At 43.8% G+C, this 19,061-nt stretch overlaps 2 protein-coding genes across 3 annotated transcripts in view; one reads left to right on the forward strand and one right to left on the reverse strand.

The window, feature by feature from the left end:
- Positions 1-15,758, forward strand: MRPS7 (mitochondrial ribosomal protein S7). Its single transcript, XM_033961527.1, has 5 exons — positions 1-152; positions 1,582-1,773; positions 7,714-7,777; positions 10,193-10,360; positions 15,133-15,758. Exons 1-5 carry the CDS (start codon positions 82-84, stop codon positions 15,352-15,354), a joined length of 717 nt encoding a protein of 238 aa, XP_033817418.1. The 5' UTR covers positions 1-81; the 3' UTR covers positions 15,355-15,758.
- The window catches only part of MIF4GD (MIF4G domain containing), a 15,750-nt gene continuing 12,324 nt past the window's right edge, over positions 15,636-19,061 (reverse strand). Inside the window, exons 5-6 of one of the 2 annotated variants that reach the window (XM_033961529.1) lie at positions 17,224-17,316; positions 15,636-16,966 (exon numbers count right to left, since the gene is read on the reverse strand). In XM_033961529.1, the coding sequence (XP_033817420.1) occupies positions 16,739-16,966; positions 17,224-17,316 (321 nt within the window). In that variant the 3' untranslated portion in view covers positions 15,636-16,738. The remainder of the gene's footprint in view (positions 16,967-17,223; positions 17,317-19,061) is intronic. The other variant, XM_033961528.1, reaches the window with a different exon arrangement.

Genomic DNA, 19,061 nt, shown 5'->3' on the forward strand with positions numbered 1-19,061 from the left:
ATGCGCCTTGTACTTTAATCCGCGTAGCCGCAGGCTTTGAAGTAGACAATCGATAAAAGGGGGCCTAGAGGAAACGGCAAGATGGCGGCCTCCATGCGAAAGGTGGGGAGGCTTCGGCTTTTTGTACAAAACGTGTGGACCTCCTTTCCCGGGTAAGGAGCTGTCAGGCTGGAGATAACGTTGCCGCGCAAGTGAAGGTTTATTTTCTCGTTTCCGTTCCTTTTGCCGGGGGCCGAGGTGTTTGTGGCTCTTTGTATGGGATATAATACGATCTCGTATTCTGCACCTTTCCCTCCTGTTTTCTCTTCAGTGTGCTATTACTAGATTGTCAAAATTATTTTGGCATTCGTTCTTCTAATTGCAATCAGTTCTAATAATTTGACCACATATCATGCAATTATACCATCATTCTTCTTTTTTTGTTATTTCTTATTTTAAACTTTTAAAGATTTCGGATAGGTGCATTAAAGCTTCATGAAGTACTGCTAAGATCGTCATTCATCCTTAAAGTTATCTTTACTTATAGTATACCTGTCTGAAATCCTTAAAAGTTTAAAATAAGAAATAACAAACAATGAAGAATGATGGTATAATTGCATGATATGTGATCAGATTGTTTGCACATATTGATCGTTGCCTCCTCCCCCTTTTATCCCTTATCAACCTGAGAAAATACTGCCACAACCACGGGGTTAGGAGATTTCTCTACAACTACCTAGTTCAAGAGACCATAGCGCTGAGACAAGTTTTGCATTGGTGCTCCCACCTGCAATCTGTTATCCCCCCCCTCTCTTGCTGGACCAGGTGAAGCACTGTTTCAGGGCTCTAGTGGCAAAGGGTGCCCAAATCTTAATTCAGTCTACCTTCATACTTCTAGAGGGATGGATACTGGACTGGGATTTGGGCACTCTCGGCCAGTGCCTCAGTTGGTGCATAGGTTGAGCTGGTTCTGTTCAGAAGATGCGATTTCATAGGTTCAAAGCTTCCTTATTTCATGCTCCAGTAGAGTCATTTCCTTTCCATGTCTTTCTCCTCCCCCCTTATTCTTAAGTTTATTGTTAGAAAGTAGATGCAGCTATTAAATTTATCATTTTGCCTGTAATTAGCACAACTTAACAAAGCATCACATTTTTCTCTGTTCCTATAACTTGTACTTTACCCTGTACCTTTTCTGGTAATGTCCAGCTTACATCTTTTGTAATCCGTAGAATATAAATCACTAATGTAATTAACGTGGCATGCATATGAAAGTTAGAAAGCATATTCATCATGTAGTTTGATTTTATCCAGTTGCGTATAGAATCGGTCACCATTTATATTTTTTTCTTTTTGTGATTTTTATTAATTGCAGCTATGCCACTTGTCCTGTTTTATATCTAAAGGCTATGTGACACAGCACACACTAATGTCCATAGCATGCACTAAGCCTTAATAAAGGGCCCCTTAAGTTGTTTTTACTCTCTTCTCATAATTGAGTGGTAAAGTTTTGTTTAGAAAGATTATATTGTATGCTAAGTATGTTGTAGCATGTCTAGAGAAATATAAGAAAATGATGATAATAAAAAAAAATTAACATTTCAGGTTGACTCAGGTGAGATGGAGCCGATACAACCCTTTTTACCTGGATCCAGAAACAAACAAGGAATATTATCGCAAACCACAGGAGGAGCTAACAGAGGAAGAAAAGGCAGAGAAACAACTCAGAGCTGTCCGACCCATTAAAGCAGCACCATCCAATGTCACCAGTTCTGTGTTCGTGGATCCCATGATCAGGTCAGGAAAAAACACCTATCTTGCAGTTACTGATCTCTTTAAATGATTTGCCTATATATATATATATATATATATATATAATGTAAGAGAATGCTGTAGATATCATTATGCCACCCCAAACAGAATCGGCACACTTCCCCTTCAGATCTGACATCATTTCCTTCCTTGCGGGCCCTACAAATGTGTGGTGTTCCTGGTAGTGATTAGGTCAGGCTCCCTCTAGCTAGCTTTGGGACTCTTATCTTTATCACAGCTTCCTGTTGCTGCAGTGGGCAGGACACAGAAGAGAGACAGCCTTGGGGTGACTAGAGGGAGTCTGGTGTAATCACTGCCAACAAACGCTACAAGTATATAGGGTTCAAGAGGGAAAGGGCAAAGGGAGACTGAAAGTAGAGAATGATAAGGGGACAGAGTTTGCCCTATCATCGTGGGCTCTGCCCCAACCTCACCCTGTCCCCACGGGCTCTGTCCCTGCCCTGTTCCCATGGACTCAGTCCTCATTTGCACAAGCCTTGAACACTTATGATTTTATAATTAAATCTTTATATTAAAGTATAAAAAAGGACAATATTCTGTACAACTGTTTATAAATCACAAATAGAGCCTTCCATTTTGATCTGGTTTTGGAACATCCTTCCCAAAGATTAAATTCAATATCATCTGGGAAGGTAATTGGATTGTCTTTCAGACACGGGTGCAGAAGAGAACCTACACTGTATAGTAGATGAACAGGAAATTAAGGCCCCGATTCTGTAAACTGTACCTAAATTTAGGCTTGCTTTAGGCGTCCGATTTAAGTGGATAATGAGCGATATAAGGGTCTTAACAAGCGTTAATTGGGACTTAGACGGAGTTAGGCGTCGATTAGACGTTCTTAGAACACAGAGGCGAGATAGATGCAGGTTTAGAGAATAGTCGCGTAAGTGTCTATTAAATGTTGGAAATGTTCCTTGATGTCAGCATTGATGGGTGAATCTGTTGCAGTAAAATGCTTGAGCAGTTGTGCACATGATGGAAGGACGTTGCAGATGGTAGGAGTCGGGTCAGCAGACAAGACACAAATGATGTTATTTAAGCAAAATTAGTTCTTGCCTGATAATTTTCTTTCCATTAATCCCAATAGATCAATCAGGTTATCGTAATATAACTTTTTTGTTTCGGTTACTGCTAATTTGTAATTTTTTTCCTCCAGTTAATGTAGGGTTCTAGTCTTTGTTCTTTTCTCCAGATTCTTTCTACTCTTCTTCCTTCTTTCCTCAAGGCCTTCAGCTGTTCTGTGAATCATGGGTTATTTTTCTGTTGTTTTTTTGTTTTTGTTTTTATTTGTGCAATCCTATCTAGAACTGTATTTGCTAGATAGGGGTGCCCACACTTTTTGGGCTTGCGAGCTACTTTTAAAATGAGCAAGTCCAAATGATCTACCAACAATAAAATTTAAAAAAAACACAAAGCACACTGTACACAGAGAAAATGTTAATTATTATTTTTATATTCCGGGGTTTTTTCAAAGAGGTCAAGGCAGATGATTCTATGCACTGTCTCCTTAGTAACAACCATACAAAAATAGACAAATATACCCCCTCCCATTTTACTAAACCGCGATTGCAGTTTTTAGCGCAGGGACCTGCGCTGAATGCCTCGCGCTACTCTCGACGCTCATAGACTCCCTGCACTAAAAACCACTATTGCGGTTTAGTAAAAGGGAGCCATAGTGCAAAATATAGACAGCAGATATAAATTCTCAAAACGGACACATTTTGATCACTAAATTGAAAATAAAAATCATTTTTCCTACCTTTGTTGTCTGGTGATTTCAGGAGTCTCTGGTTGCACTTTCTTCTTCTGACTGTGCATCCAATATTTCTTCCCTTCTTTCAGCCTCCTGTATGCTTCCTCTCCTCCAGACCTCATTCTCTCCCCCAACTTTTTCTTTCTTTTTCCCTACCCTCTTCTTTCTTTGTCTCCCTGCCTCCCTTTCTCTCTCTCCATGCCCCCTTTCTTTCTGACTCCCTGTTCCCCTTCTTTCTTTGTCTCCTTGCCCCCCCTTCTTTCTATTTTCCTGCCCTCCCCCAAGCCACTAGGTTTGCCGCCGCCGCCGCCATAGGGGAACAGGCCCTTAAGCCACTAAATTTGCTGCTGCTGCCATCGGGGAACAGGTCCCCAAGCCACCACCATCCCAAGCTCTCCCTGTAGAAGCGTCGCACTGACCAGCATTCCGCTCCCCGATGTTGATTGGCTGGCCCAGAACTTCCTCTCCGATGTCAGAATTGATGTCGGGGAGCGGAATGCTGGTCGGTCCGACGCTTCTGGAGGGAGAGTGGTGGGGGACGTTGGGAACGTCAGGGAGAGGAAGGCTGGTCGGCCCGGTAGATTGGGACTGCAACACGAGTCTATCACGGAGCCCGGGATGGGCTCCGTGATCAATTCGCGTTGCCTTCCCGATCTACTGGTCAATCGCAATCAACGTATTGGGCACCCCTGTGCTAGATATTGCCAGGCTGTAATACCTTCATCTATGTCTTCATTCATTGGCTCTAGTTTTTCATTAATCTCCATCCAGAATTCTTCTGTGGGTATTTTACCACATTTTGTAATGTTTCTTTCTTTTGCTGTTTGTATCGTTGTTTTGGGTATTTTTAGGAAGAAGTTCAGGAGATAATGATCTTGCCAGATAACTGGCTTCCACGTAACGTGGTCTATCAACTTGTGACATGGTCTATTTGCTGAGTGTGAGACAAAATCTAGGTAGTGTCCACCTTTGCGAGTAGGGAACCTCTGGGAAAGTGGTGAGTTCTAGTTGTTCTATCAAGCTTTGGAAGTTTTGTTCTTAGATTCTAGTCTCCTAGGACTACCAGATTGGGGTTATTAGTGGTGTAGTGAGAGATCAGGTTAGTGATTTTATCTTCTACCACGTTCCAGTTACCTGGTGGTCTGTATATTAATAGCTGGGAAACTGCATGCCAGCAAATTCAAATTGGTGGCCATTGCTTTGCTCATCAGAGACACTGCGGAGCCCACAAAAGTTTCTTCTGATGTGGCAGCCGCTCCCACTGCTTCCAAACATTCCTGCACCACGGCACTGTTTGTTGGGGGCTGATTGCACACTACACAGCCAATCTCTGGATTCCACAGCAGGAGCATCGCTTTGGTTGGAGGGGGGGGGCACACTGAGGAGAGACCTGGAGCCATCAGGTTTACACCCAAGGCCATGGAGAAGCTCCAACTCCAGAGGCTCAACTATGCCTCGGGAACAGGCTAGGAGCCACAGACAATCCAAGCTGCACAGGATGTGACCATCCACCTGCTAGAGAGAGAGAATACTGGAGAGGAGGCTGCTGCACAGGAGGGTATATGCAGTAGTGCTGCCCGATTCAGTAAAAAAAATTTTGAATCGATTTTTCGATTCGATTCAATTCAATTCAATTTGATTTTCCTGCCCAATTGGGTGTTTTTTTCCAAACATCCTGGTGGGTTTATTTTATAGCCTCTTCACCCCCTTTGCCCTCTCCTACCCACACTGGTCCTGTGGTGTAAACAAAATAAACAAACAAAAATACTTTTCCTCTCTCTATTAAATCCTAGCTCACGTTTGCGGTCTAACACCGGCTCTGGAAGGATACACATTTCAAATCTGACATATTGTAATCACAAAACAGAAAATAAAATTATTTTTCCTACCTTTTGTTGTCTGGTCATTTTTCAAATCTTGTTGGTCTGGTTGTCTTCTGATCAGGCTCTCCTTTCTTCTTTCTCCGTGCTAACCATCCATCTTCCATCTCTGTCATCCCCTTCTGTTTCCCTTTCCTACCCTGGAGGTCTGGCATCATTCCTTTTTTTCATTTCCATCCCCCCACAGCTGCAGCGATGGACCCCACCATCCACAGATCCACCATCTCTCCTTTTCTCATCTACCTTTTCATCCAGCATCTCTCTTCTGTGTCCCTGTTCCTATGCTCCCTCCATGCCCAGCATCTTATCTCTCCCCATATCCAGCTTCTTCTTTCTCTCTTCCTTACCTCCTATATCCCCTTTCCCGGGTGCAGGCTTTCTCCTACTATCGCTCCTGCACCTTGCCCACCTACTTTGGAGCAGTATCTGTCCCTCTTCTACCCTTTCCCTTCTGGTCTTGCATTTCTATCTCCCTCTCCCTCTCTCACTTACTCCAGCACCTCTCCTCTTCTTTCCTCCCCCTCTTTTTGGTCTCTCTCTCTTCCCTTCACTTCACCCCAGGTCTGGCATCTCCCCTCCCCTCTCTTACTCCTTCCTCCTCCTCCCTCTGCACAGGTCTGCCTCCCTGCCCTGAAGGCCTGCTCCTTGCCACGAAGACCAGTTCCCCCCACGAAGGCCTACTCCCCCCAAGAAGGCACTTTCTCTCTTCTTCCCCATACGAAGACCTGCTCCCTCCTCCGCCGTGAAGGCACATTTTCTCCTCCTCCCCGCAGTGAAGGCCTGCTCCCACTGTGAAGGCCTGCTCCCTCCCCCCGCAAACAAACGCCTGCTCCTCCCTGCCGCAAAGGCACATTTTCTCTTCCCCCCGCTGCAAATGAATGCCTGCTCCCCCCGCAGCCTGCACCTTCTCCGCTCTTACCTCCTTAATGCTAATGGGGAAGCTATCAGGCTCACTAGTGTTATAGCGATCCCTGCAGCTGACCGTTCTCTCTGCCGTGATCCTGCCCCTGACATCAGAGCAGGGGCAGGATGTAGCAGAAAGAACGTGCTGCTGAGGACCACGGGCAGCTGCAGGGATCGCTATAACACCAGCGAGCCTGCAAGCTGCCCTATTAGCCTAAAGGAGGTAAGAGCGGGGAAGCTGGGGGAGGCAAGAGTGGGCAAGCTGGGGGAGGCCTTTCTGACCGACCCTCCCCCCTCAAGCAGGAGCAGCAGCGGATGGCCAGCAAGAGGCAGCGCTGCAGCTCCTGCTTTAGGAAGGCATGGGGGAAGGGTCGGCCATTGAATCGGGAGGCCTGTTTTTTAAAAAAAATTGAATCGATTCACTTGATTCAAATCGGTGAAATCGATTCGAATTGGGCAGCACTAATATGCAGAACTCTGATATTCTCTCTATCTCCACCTGCTGGTAGATGGGCATAACCCATAAGTCTCTGGATTGATCTTTGGGACGCTATGGAACAGTAGTTCATTAAATCCAAAAGCAGCTTCTGCATATTTTTGTTTTAAATCATTGAATTCAATTGCCAGTTGTTTAAGATGTGTTAAGTTTGTACATATTGATACTAGTCTCAAGTTCTTAGAGAATGACACTGGGACAAAGTTTGTCCCTGTCCCCACGGGCTCTGTTCCCATACCCACCCCCATGGATTCTTTCGCCGTTCCTGCCCTGTGATTAACTACAGGTACTTGTCCCCCCATGTCATTCTCTAATAGGAAGATAATGCTGGACACCCAGAAAGGAGCTATGGGGGAGTGGGAGGTAAAGGTAGATGCTGGATCCATAGGAAGGAGGTGGGGAAGGGAGGGAAAAGGAGAGACGCTGGACTCGTAGGAGGGAGGTGGTGGGGGGGAGAGGGAGGCACGGGTTGATTCTGGACCTGTAGGAGTGAGGTGAGGGGGAGGTTAACAGCATAAATAGGACCAACTAGTCAGAGTAAACACATAAATAGGAGCACATAAAAGTCAATCTTGTCTTTATGCAGTAATGTATTTAGCTGGTTCCAGAAACCTGCCAATTAAGTGCCAGTGCCTGGATGTGGCCTGGCTTTGAATTTCTGGGTTTAACATCGGGGGCGGCCAACAAAATGCTGGTCACCGCCAACCGAATATCATGCCCATGGTGAATTAGTTATGTGCGTTGGTGGCAGAGATTTGGAGAGATCACTGACCAGGCAGGTCCTCGCTGACTAAAGGTAGCAATTGTTTCCCCTTTCCCTGGAGCCTTTCCTCTTATGTCCTAAATGTCTCTTTCTTTCTTTGTGTTTACAGTAAATTCACCAATATGATGATGAAAGGAGGTAACAAAGTACTTGCCCAGTCACTCGTGGAGCAGGTTAGATCATTTTGTCTTTGCTGAGGTTCCTGTGTTTGAATTCACCCCCTCTTTTCCTCGTCGTTGACCAATCTAGCTCTAATCTTGGGCTGAATTAGACATCAGGAAAGGGCTCAGAATGAATCAGTACTGGATACAACTGGCAACTCACTTAGAATTGCAGGACACATGGGCTATAAAACCCCCCCACTTTTTTCCAATTCAATCTATATGGAACAAACTGGGGACTCTTAAGACACTGCAAGGCCTCACCAGCACACACACACTTCATTCACTCAGTCACAAATGGAGAAACAAGAAAAAGAAGTGGAGAAAAAGCTTCAGTTATGTTCATATGGCAAAAAACTCCACATAAATAACCACTTGCATGTATGAAATATAAATACTGATGGAAAAAAGGCACTATAGCAGCCCGTAGAGAACCACCAGATAAACCACTTGCATGTATGAAATATAAATACTGATGGAAAAAAGGCACTATAGCAGCCCGTAGAGAACCACCAGATAAACCATTTGCATGTATGAAATATAAATACTGATGGAAAAAAGGCACTATAGCAGCCCGTAGAGAACCACCAGATAAACCACTTGCATGTATGAAATATAAATACTGATGGAAAAAAGGCACTATAGCAGCCCGTAGAGAACCACCAGATAACTTAGCACGCCAAAAACAGATTCAAAAAGTGATCATGTGGATAAAATGGCACTATAGTCACCAACATTGCTTCATGAGCAGAATGAGACAAAAAAAACTTAGCTGCTGATGGAGTCCAGGCTCTCTCCAAAGCACTCACGAACTGTGCTCTAACACCTGGGCACCATAGCCAGTTGACCCAACGGAGAAATCTCCGTTTCGCCTCGCTACATCAGGGGTTTAAATCCAACTGCATCACAGACAACAAGTCGGGACCCTTCGTGTAGAACACTCTCCAATTCCACACATGAATCACTTCTGGGGCCATTTGATGAGAGGGTTTTAAATGATAAAAGTAGAATTTTGAAAGTGATTTGATGGCTAATCGGAAGCCAGTGAGATTTAACTAAAAGGGGTGTTACATGATCATATTTTTTTGGCAATATGGATCAGTTTGACAGCAGTATTCTGAATTATTTGAAGATGCACAGGATTTATTATAACAGAAACATCAGAAATCCCAAATGGTCAAGAGTTCAGTAACATTATAGCAGCTGCCAGCCTGCCTATTGGACCACAGGTACCATACAAAATAAATCTAGACTACAGATTTGCAAACAAGTTCTGTCTTATTACAGGAATACTCCTCAGTTTGCAGTCCTGAGAGTGGCTTCTTATTGTTGAAGTTTCTGAACCACTAAGAAAAGCACCATGTCGTGCACTCACTGATGTTTTCTGATTTTAGATTGGTTTATTTCATGTACTCACTTTCAAGTATTCATAAAATAGTGAAGGTTGAAACTGGCAACCCTCAAATAATCCATATAGGCCTGCCAAGATTGGGGGGAGGAGGAGTCCGTTTAATTTAATCTAACATATTGTCATGGCCTCGCGATTAGAGTATGACGATTCCAGTAGACCAGTGTATCACAAAACTGCATGCCGCGGCACACTACACTTCTCCCTCTGGATTGGCGGGTGATAAGGGCAGAGCTGGACCGCGAATCGCGAAAAAATGTGAATATCCGGCTCTGACCCACCCCCGCCTCCCTCCTGCCTTCCCGGCCTTACCTGGTGGTCTAGCGGGCTTTCGGGGCAGGAGTGATCTTCCTACGCTTCTGCTCCGTGCAGATCGCCATTAGGAAATGGCTGCTGTGAGTTCCCGTAGTCTCTTGAGACTACAATGGGAACTCCCTACAGCTATTTCCTAATGGAGATCTGCACGGGGAAGGAGCGTAGGAAGATCGCTCCTGCCCTGAAAGCCCGCTAGACCTTCAGGTAAGGCCGGGATGCCGGGGGGAAGACTTAACAATGTTTTTTTTTTTTTTCTTTTTCCCCCTCCCAAAAAAATCACGAATATGTGAAATTGCGATTACTGAAACTGCGAATGGGGAGGGGGAAGTGTAGTGTGATTCCTGAGATTTCAAGTGTGCCGCAGCACACTGGGGAGGAGGAGAGGTGCCGGCATTGGCTGACTGCCTATAGATGTGCCTCTCGCGGTGAGAGGCACATACTGTAGACAATCAGCTGGTGCCAGCGCCTCTCCTTCTCTCCAGCCCTCTTCCCTGCTAGCACCCCTCACTGGCGTCTCGGGGCCCGTCTGAAGGGCCTTCTTGCTTGCACGTACATCAACGTGATGACGTCACGCATGTGCGCGATGTTATCACGGTGACACCTGTCTTGCGTTGCGGCCATTACCTTTAGTGTGCCGCAGCTCAAGAAAGTTTGCGTGACGCCTTGTGGGTTCTAATCTTTTACCAGAGTTTTTATCCCTTTAGACTTTGGAAAAAATTAAGAGAAAGCAGCTTGAAAAGTACTACAAAGCCTCAGAGGAGGAGCGGGCAAGCATCGAGTGTAATCCATATACGATTTTCCACGGGGCACTGAAGAACTGCGAGCCAATTATAGGCCTTACGACCATTCAGCGAGGAGGCAAGAATTTTCAGGTAAAGCAAAGCCAAAGAAAATAAGCTCCTCCGATTTAAAATATTGCCTTGTTCATAGGTTTATGGGCAAATAGTCTGACCTAAAAAAAAGCTGTGCCTTTGTCAATACACATAGTAAATAATAAAATTGACCATGTTATCAATTCAGATGTTACTGTTAGACTGTTTCTACAGTTCTTTTCACAGCTCCTCCAATCTCATGGGGCAGCTACATGGTTCTTACCTCGATAATTTTCTTTGTTGTAAAAGGATAAAGGATTTGGACAGTAGGTGAATTATCCCCCTTCAATGAACTGTTGCAGAAAGATGTAGTGCCCGTCCTGGCTGCCACTGTTTTCAGCTAACAGGGTTTCCGGGTGCAGTGGAGGACTAGGTCTGTTACCTTGTTTTGGCCAATGTTTGGGATCACATGAAATTTCAAGTGTTCAAACTATTTATTCAGTGTGACCCCATTTTTTGAGAGTGCTGCCCACCCCTGAAATAGCATCACCCAAGAGCAATCTTTAGAGTAGTGTATCTCAAACTGTGTGCCTCCTAAGATTTCAGGTGTGTCGAGGTACATTTGGAAGGAGGAGAGGCGCTAGTTGACTTCCTACAGGACGTGCCTTGTGGCGAGAGGCACATCCTATAGGCAATCGGGCACCAGCACCTATCCTTCTCTTTGGCCCTCTTCCCTTCTGGCACCCCCCCCCCCCCACTGACGTCTCAGGGCCCGCCTGAAGGGCCTTCACACACATGCGGACATCGACATGATGTCATCACGGCGATATCCTTGCACTTCCAGGTGCCTCAAGCCATGGCCACTACCTTCAGTGTGCTGCAGCTCGAGAAAGTTTGCAGGACACTGCTTTAGAGAGAGAATGTAAGTACCAACCCCATCAGACTGCAATACAGTACTCCCCTGAAATTCACAGCGGTTACGTTCCAGGAGTGACTGCAAATTATGAAAAACCGCGAAAGATGGATGTGGTACAAAAATGGCTAAATTCTTTTAGGGCTCACCTCCCCGCTCCATTTTTGGCTTCTTGTTGCCATGGTGACGGTGTGTCATTTTCAGCCGAGCAGTTGCTGCCATTGGTTGCCATCGGCTGGAAGGCTCCATTGCGGTACGCACTCTACTGCTGCAACTGCCACCGATTCTCTATCTTTATTTCTCTTTCCCTCCCCCCCTCCCCCCCTCCCCAATCTCCCTCGCAGCGGCCACACTAATAATAATCGACAGGATGAGGTGATGGTGTGTGTGTCAATCGAAAGCAGCAGGAGGACTAAGAACATCCCCCCTGGCAAATGACTAAGGCCATGAACGCTGAACCGCAAATTCTCGGGGGAGTACTGTATTTTGCAATGTCAAAACTGGCACAGTACAGAGCACCGTTGACCACCTATGATAAATTAATAAGTAAAAATTTAACTAAAAACAATGGAAACAAACTGCTCGAGTGGCTATTCTGAAAATGTGTGTGAAATGCACTATGTGAAATTGCCAGAACTCTGGTTAATGATGTTTTCTGTGTATACTTCCATGGGCCACATAAATAATAAAATTCAGTGGCAGACAACAGGTTGCCCATCCCTGTGCTAATCGATACAGTAACACAATCCCTGTATGTTTGAAATACAGTGTGTTAATTTTAGGCTAGGACTCTTTTCATGACCAACTTTCTAATCTAGACCGTATGATCCCTGCAGCAGCCTTGACTGACATTCAAGAATAGCTCGCTCCTACGTGTATGGAACAAGTCAGTGCAGTTTTAGAAAAACAGGAGATACTAACTTCCCAAAACTTGGAACATAGAAAACAAACAGTGAAGACGACTCTGGTGCTCAGTGTCCTCAAAGAAATGGCCGACTGTAGAGCAAGCCTGGTCTTTATTCAAGGACACGGTGAGCGAGGCGCAAAATCTGTATATCCCCAGATTCAGAAAAGGGTGCAAAAAGAGCTGAACAAAAGATCCGGCGTGGGTAACTAAAGAAGTGAAGAAAACGATAGGTGATAAGAAGAATTCATTCAAGAAATGGAAAAAGGGCAAAACTGAGGAGAACAGGAAAGAACACAGGAAGTATCAAAAAGAATGTAACCTTGTGGTTAGGAAAGCAAAAAGATAATATGAAGAGAGGCTAGCCAGGGAAGCACGAAATTTCAAACCGTTCTTCAGATATGTTAAAGGGAAGCAGCCGGCTAGGGAGGAGGTGGGACCGCTGGATAACAGAGATAGGAAGGGAGTAGTGAAGGAGGAGGAAGAACATAGAAACTTATAGAAACATAGAGTATGACGGCAGAAAAGGGCCGACGGCCCACTCAAGAACCCTCCCTCCTCCCTCCCTCCATCATTTAAGCATTCCTCTGGAGCGACCCCACCTGTCTGTCCCATCGTCCTTTGAAGTCGAGCGTGGTTCTGGCCTCGACTCTGACGTGGAAGACCATTCCATCGATCAATTACCTTTCGGTGAAGAAATACTTCCTGGTGTCCCCATGAAATCTTCCCCCCCCTGAGTTTAAGCGGATGCCCTCTTGTCGCCATGAGACCCGGAAAGACTAAACATATTCTTTTCGTCAGTATTTACAAAAGAGGACACATCCAACATACTGGAACTTGAACAAATCTTCAAAGGAGACCAGGCAGAAAAATTAACATCCATGGAAGTAAGCCTTGAAGACGTACACAGGCAGATAGAAAAATTAAAAACTGACAAATCATTGGGCCCAGACGGAATCCACCCTAGGGTACTGAAAGAACTAAAGGAAGAAATAGCGGAACTACTACAGCAAGTCTGTAATCTATCCCTGAAAACAGGTGTGATCCCGGAGGATTGGAAGATAGCCAATGCTGCGCCCATCTTTAAAAAGGGATCAAGAGGTGACCCGTGGAACTACAGACTGATAAGTCTGACCTTGGTTCCAGGGAAAATGGTGGAAGCATTGATAAAAGATAGCATCGAAGAGCATCTAGAAAGGAATAAACTTATGACAACAAGCCAACATGGCTTCTGCAAGGGAAGATCATGCCTGACAAACTTATTGCACTTCTTCAAAGGAATTAACAAATGGATGGACAAAGGGGACCCCATAGACATCGTATACTTAGACTTCCAAAAAGCCTTTGACAAGGTACCCATGAACGCCTACTTTGGAAACTGAAGAACCATGGGGTGGAAGGAGACGTACACAGAAGATCAGGAATTGATTGGCAGGTAGGAAGCAGAGGGTAGGAGTGAAGGGTCACTACTCGGACTGGAGGAGGGTCACGAGTGGTGTTCCGCAGGGGTCAGTGCTTGGACCGCTGCTATTCAATGTATTTATAAATGATCTAGAAACAGGGACGAAGTGCGAAGTAATAAAATTCGCAGACAACACCAAACTATTTAATAGGACTAGGACTAAAGAGGACTGCAACGATTTACAAAGGGACCTGAACAAACTAGGGGAGTGGGCGACGAGATGGCAGATGAAGTTCAATGTAGAGAAATGTAAAGTCTTGCATGTAGGAAACAGAAATCCAAGGTACATCTACACGATGGGAGGGCTGATAATGGGAGAAAGTAGCCTAGAGAAGGACTCGAGGGTACTGGTAGACAAGACGATGAAACCGTCGGCACAGTGCACAGCGGCCTCTAAGAAGGCGAACAGAATGCTAGGTATTATCAAAGGTATTGCAGCCAGAATGAAATAAGTTATCCTGCCGTTGTATTGGGCGTTGGTGCACCCTCATCTAGAGTACTGCATCCAGTATTGGTCGCCGTACCTTAAGAAGGATATGGCGATACTCGAGAGGGTTCAGAAAAGAGCGACGAGATTGATAAAAGGTATGGAAAACCTTTCATATGGTGAAAGATTGGAGAAACTGGGGCTCTTTTCCCTGGAAAAACAGAGGCTTAAAGGGGACATGATCATGAAGGGCATAGAGAAAGTGGAGAGGGACAGAATCTTCAAACTTTAAAGACTACAAGAATGAGAGGGCATTCGGATAAATTAAGAGGAGACAGATTCAGAACCAATGCTAGGAAGTTCTTCTTCACCCAGAGGGTGGTGGACACCTGGAATGCGCTTCCAGAGGGCGTGGTAGGACAGAGTACGGTATTGGGTTTCAAGAAAGGAATAGATGTTTTTCTGAAAGATAGATGATTAATATGCAGGTCCTGGACCTGAAGGGCCGCCGCGTGAGCGGACTGCTGGACATGATGGACCTCTGGTCTGACCCAGCAGAGGCACTGCTTATGTTCTTATGGATATCAAGACGTGACCCGATCATGTTTTGGCCCCAAATGTGCCTGCCCCAATAGTCTATAAGTAGAATGATTTTGTAAGTTCTACAAGATAGATTTCTGACTGACTTAGCAAGACAGTAGATTTTCCATCATTCTGCTTATAGACTCCTGAGGCAGGCCCATTTGAGGCCAAAACACGATCGTGTCGAGTCTTGATATACAATAAAGGACATTGAGCACCAGAGTTGTCTTCACTGTTTGTTTTTTACAAGTCGGTGCAGTTCCAGGTAACGGATGATTATCCGAGCCAGTATCAATTCTCCATCTACATTTGTACATAGCACAGCATGAAAGGAGAGGACATCTCACTGTAAAGGTTAAGTGTCCAGTGTTCTCCTACTGTTTTTGTATTTCAATTTAAGATTAGTAAATTGAGTGCAGTATGGAAGCTCCTTACAGCATGCTAGAGATTGGAAGCCTTGGGAAATTATTGTATGAATTAGTGAGCAGTATGTTCCTTTATACTGAGGATTCACTGTGACTGAAGTTAATGTCTTTGCTTCCAGGTGCCAACTCCTCTGAAAGATAATCATCGTCGCTTCATGGCCATGAAGTGGATGATTACAGAGTGTCGTGAAAACAAGCACCGCTGCACCCTCATGCCTGAGAAGCTGTCCCAGGAGCTCCTGGAAGCCTTCTCTGGACAGGGCAAGGTTGTGAAAAGGAAACATGACCTCCACAAGATGGCAGAGGCCAATCGAGCATTTGCACACTACCGCTGGTGGTAGGGACAGCATGCAGCCACACACACTGCGCAATGTGCGGGTGCAACTTTCTTAGAAAGCAACTCCACTGATAAGGATGGACTATGACTTGTATATACAGTATTTGTGATCTCACAGCTATAAGATTGGGTCCCATGTTTCAAGCATCTGCAACAGATAATGTTGGAGCAGCTTTGGAAACAGAAAATTAAGTGTGGTCAGAGGAAATATACAGTACCTAATTCAAGATTAGTAGGAATAATCATATGAGAAAGAAACCTTGACTAATTGAAACATTACAAATCCGATTCATTTTAATTTCTTTATTTATATTACTAAACATTATTGCAATATCAATAAATTCTGTAAAAAAAAACTTATATCCAATGTAGTTCTCTTATAAAATACATTAAAAATGCAGCTGCTAACTCAGGTTGTAGACAGAGTTGCCATTGGGAGTGAATTGCAATCTGGATTTTATATGTATACATCATCCATATTTTATTTAAAATAGTTTTACCACTTTTCTAGAGAATAGAGCAACCAATAACCCTGTCCTCCGTATATGCTGAAATGGATATTCCAAATGCTTAAGATAAATGCATAAATTCATAATGCACATAAACTTGGTCACATATAAAAGAGGGGTTTGGGGGCTGTTTTGATACTTTAAGACAGAGAAGTCAAATTCCTACGTTATGTACACAATTGACCTGCAAATTATGCCCATAACTTTATGCCCTGTTTTCCAATCAATCAAGTTACACAGCAATCTAATGTTCAACTTATGTGGGTACCTTGAGTTTGGAGTATTGGGTTGTTTTGTGCTTTTACATTTAAGGTGTAACTTTGCGCTAGGATCCCTGTTTTAAAAGTTAGCCCTGTATGAACTTCCTATAATAGCAAGAAACCCAGAGTTAACAGAAAGGGTTACACTTAAACATGGAAAATGAAGGTAGATAAAGGCCATATGGTCCACCTCGTCTGTCCATGCATTAACTACCTACCTCTCCATCACACAAAAAAATATGTTCTGGATTTCCTTCAAAAAAGATAGAAGCAGTTTGGATTACAGGAAGTGCGAGAAGCAGGTTAGTTGATGACACACTTCATCTTAAACCATGGAAGCAAATATTTGGGTTCCACCTTAATCATTCTCTTTTTGCATCAGCAGAGTGCAAGAACCTGTGAGTGAATTCAATAAAAGGCCTCGGGGTAACGAGCTAAACCTCCGTTTACAAAACGTTAGGAAAAAAAGGCTTTGAAAGCATTGCAAAATCCAACTTGGAGGTTTCTTGTCTAGGAAATGTCAGTGAGAAAAATAAAATCACACATCTAAGCTCTTGTAATATGTAACACAAATCCTATCACGGGTGTGCATCAACTGCACTAACATTTCTGGCCTGCATCAGTCGGTGACTTCACTGTAGTAATATTTTTGGGCTGCATCTGTTGTCCTCCAGCCAGCAGCCCGGAACTCTATGATCTCCAGCAGAAGAAGCTGTGCAAGGGAGCTGAGACCACCCTGTAGTAGAAAGCCATCACGCAGGAGAACAAAGAGCTCATCCATACGCTGTGTATTCATCTTCTCCAGCTGATCTCCAACTCGGTGTAGCTGCAGCACCAGACAATCCACCTAATCAGGAGATGGGGTTAGAGAGGAACCGATTACAACTCCTAGCCTGCACGTGCATATGTCACCTTCTTCCTGTGAAGTATGAAAGAATCAGCCTCCCCCATTCCACAGAGCATCAATTGATGGTTTTAAATGAAATAATGTTTCATCAGACACATGGTATTTCAGAAGATAAATGCCCAAGCAAAGACTTCATAGCAGGAGTGGCACCTTTGGGTGCCATAGTCTAACCCCTCCATTACCCATTGTGCACTCACCTCATCCTCCACTTGCAGGCTGTCTGGCTGTGCTAGTAGAAAGAAGCAATCGTAGATAGGATTCACCAGCGCCATCATTGGCATATTGTTAATCTGTTGGACCATAGATTGCAGGTGTCAACAAATAGAAGCATCGGTCCTCAAGGTGGCTTTCTAAATTTTGGGTGGCTTGAAGAGAGGATGCATCAGAGCATGTGCATGGGAAAAGGCTGGAAGGGGGTCCTATTCTGAAGCAATGTGAGAAAGCTTTACCTTAGAGCAGGGGTGTCAAAGTCCCTCCTCGAGGGCTGGAATCCAGTCGGGTTTTCAGGATTTCCCCAATGAATATGCATGAGATCTATTAGCATACAATGAAAGCAGTGCATGCAAATAGATCTCATGCATATTCAGTGTATAAACACAAAGGGTTCAAGGAAGGTTTAGATAGATTCCTAAAAGATAAGGGGATTGAGGGGTACAGATAGAAGCAGAGGTAGGTTATAGGAATAGTCAGGGACCACTTCACAGGTCATAGGCCTGATGGGCCGCCGCGGGAGCGGACCGCTGGGCGCGATGGACCTCTGGTCTGACCCAGTGGAGGCAACTTCTTATGTTCTTATGTTCCCACACATTCAAGTTTCAAGTTTATTAAATTGTTTGATTAAACGCTTTTCCAATTTCAAAGCGTTTTACATAAAATAAAACAGAATTTAAAATGGACTCACTTATACATAATATTCTACTAAACGAACAAGGGTTACATCCTTTAGACAAGAAGAAAACTGGAAACAATGGGAAAGCGGGGAAGAAATACAATATTTGTTAATAGAGTACATAAAAGGGAAACAAATTAGGGAAATAAGGGGAAAAAATAAGAGAACAAGAATGGTCATAAGAATGAGTATTTATAGTCTGTATTTAAGGGAAAAGAAATTAACTGATATTATTGAGAAAGTAAACTGTCAGTTAAAGGCTTCTTTAAAAAGAAGACACTTTAAGTTCTTTTTAAATATTTGCAAATCTTGTTCTAATCTTAAGTACAAAGGAAGAGAGTTCCATAACATTGGTGCAGTAACGGAGAAAATTGAAGCACGGCGGGTTCCGATAACTTTTAATGAGGGAACATTTAAAGTAGATTGTGAAGCTGATCTGAGAACTCTGGACGAACTGTATGGAATCAAGAGCCTATCTATGAAAGCAGGAGTATTAGTTTTTAATGTCTTAAAGACTAAGAGAGCTATTTTGTAAGTAATCCTGTAAGATATAGGCAACCAGTGAGCATTTTGTAATAAGGGTGTGACATGATCAAACTTTTTTGAGCCTGAAATAATCTTTATTGCAGTATTTTGAATGAGTTGAAGACGTCTTATATCCTTTTGGTAAGCCCCTTTTAATAAGGAGTTACAGTAATCTAATTTTGAGATAACTAAAGAGTGAATTAATATATTAAGAGAGAATGAATCAAGAAGGGGGGCAAGTGAACGGATCATTCTTAGTCTGTAGAAACAGTTTTTAACCATTGCACTGATATGTGCTCGGAAAGTGAGGTTGTTGTTTATTAAGACCCCCAAGATTTTTATATTGGTAGTTTGATTGAGGGGTTTATTGTCAATTATAATTGGACTAGTAAGTTGAACTCCTTCTTTCCCTGAAAAAAGCACAGTTGTGGTTTTATTGATACTTAAGGAGAGTTGATTGTTATTTAACCACTCATGAATTTTAGCTAACTTTTGATTAATTTCTGATATGTCCTGCAAACTGTTGGGATCAATGGTGTGCAGAAGTTGGAAATCATCTGCATAGGCATATACTGTGAAGCCTATGGATTGACAGAGTGTTAAAAGTGGGGCCAAATAAAT

This window comes from Geotrypetes seraphini, chromosome 10, assembly GCF_902459505.1.
Source record: "Geotrypetes seraphini chromosome 10, aGeoSer1.1, whole genome shotgun sequence".
NCBI classification, from domain to species: domain Eukaryota; kingdom Metazoa; phylum Chordata; class Amphibia; order Gymnophiona; family Dermophiidae; genus Geotrypetes; species Geotrypetes seraphini.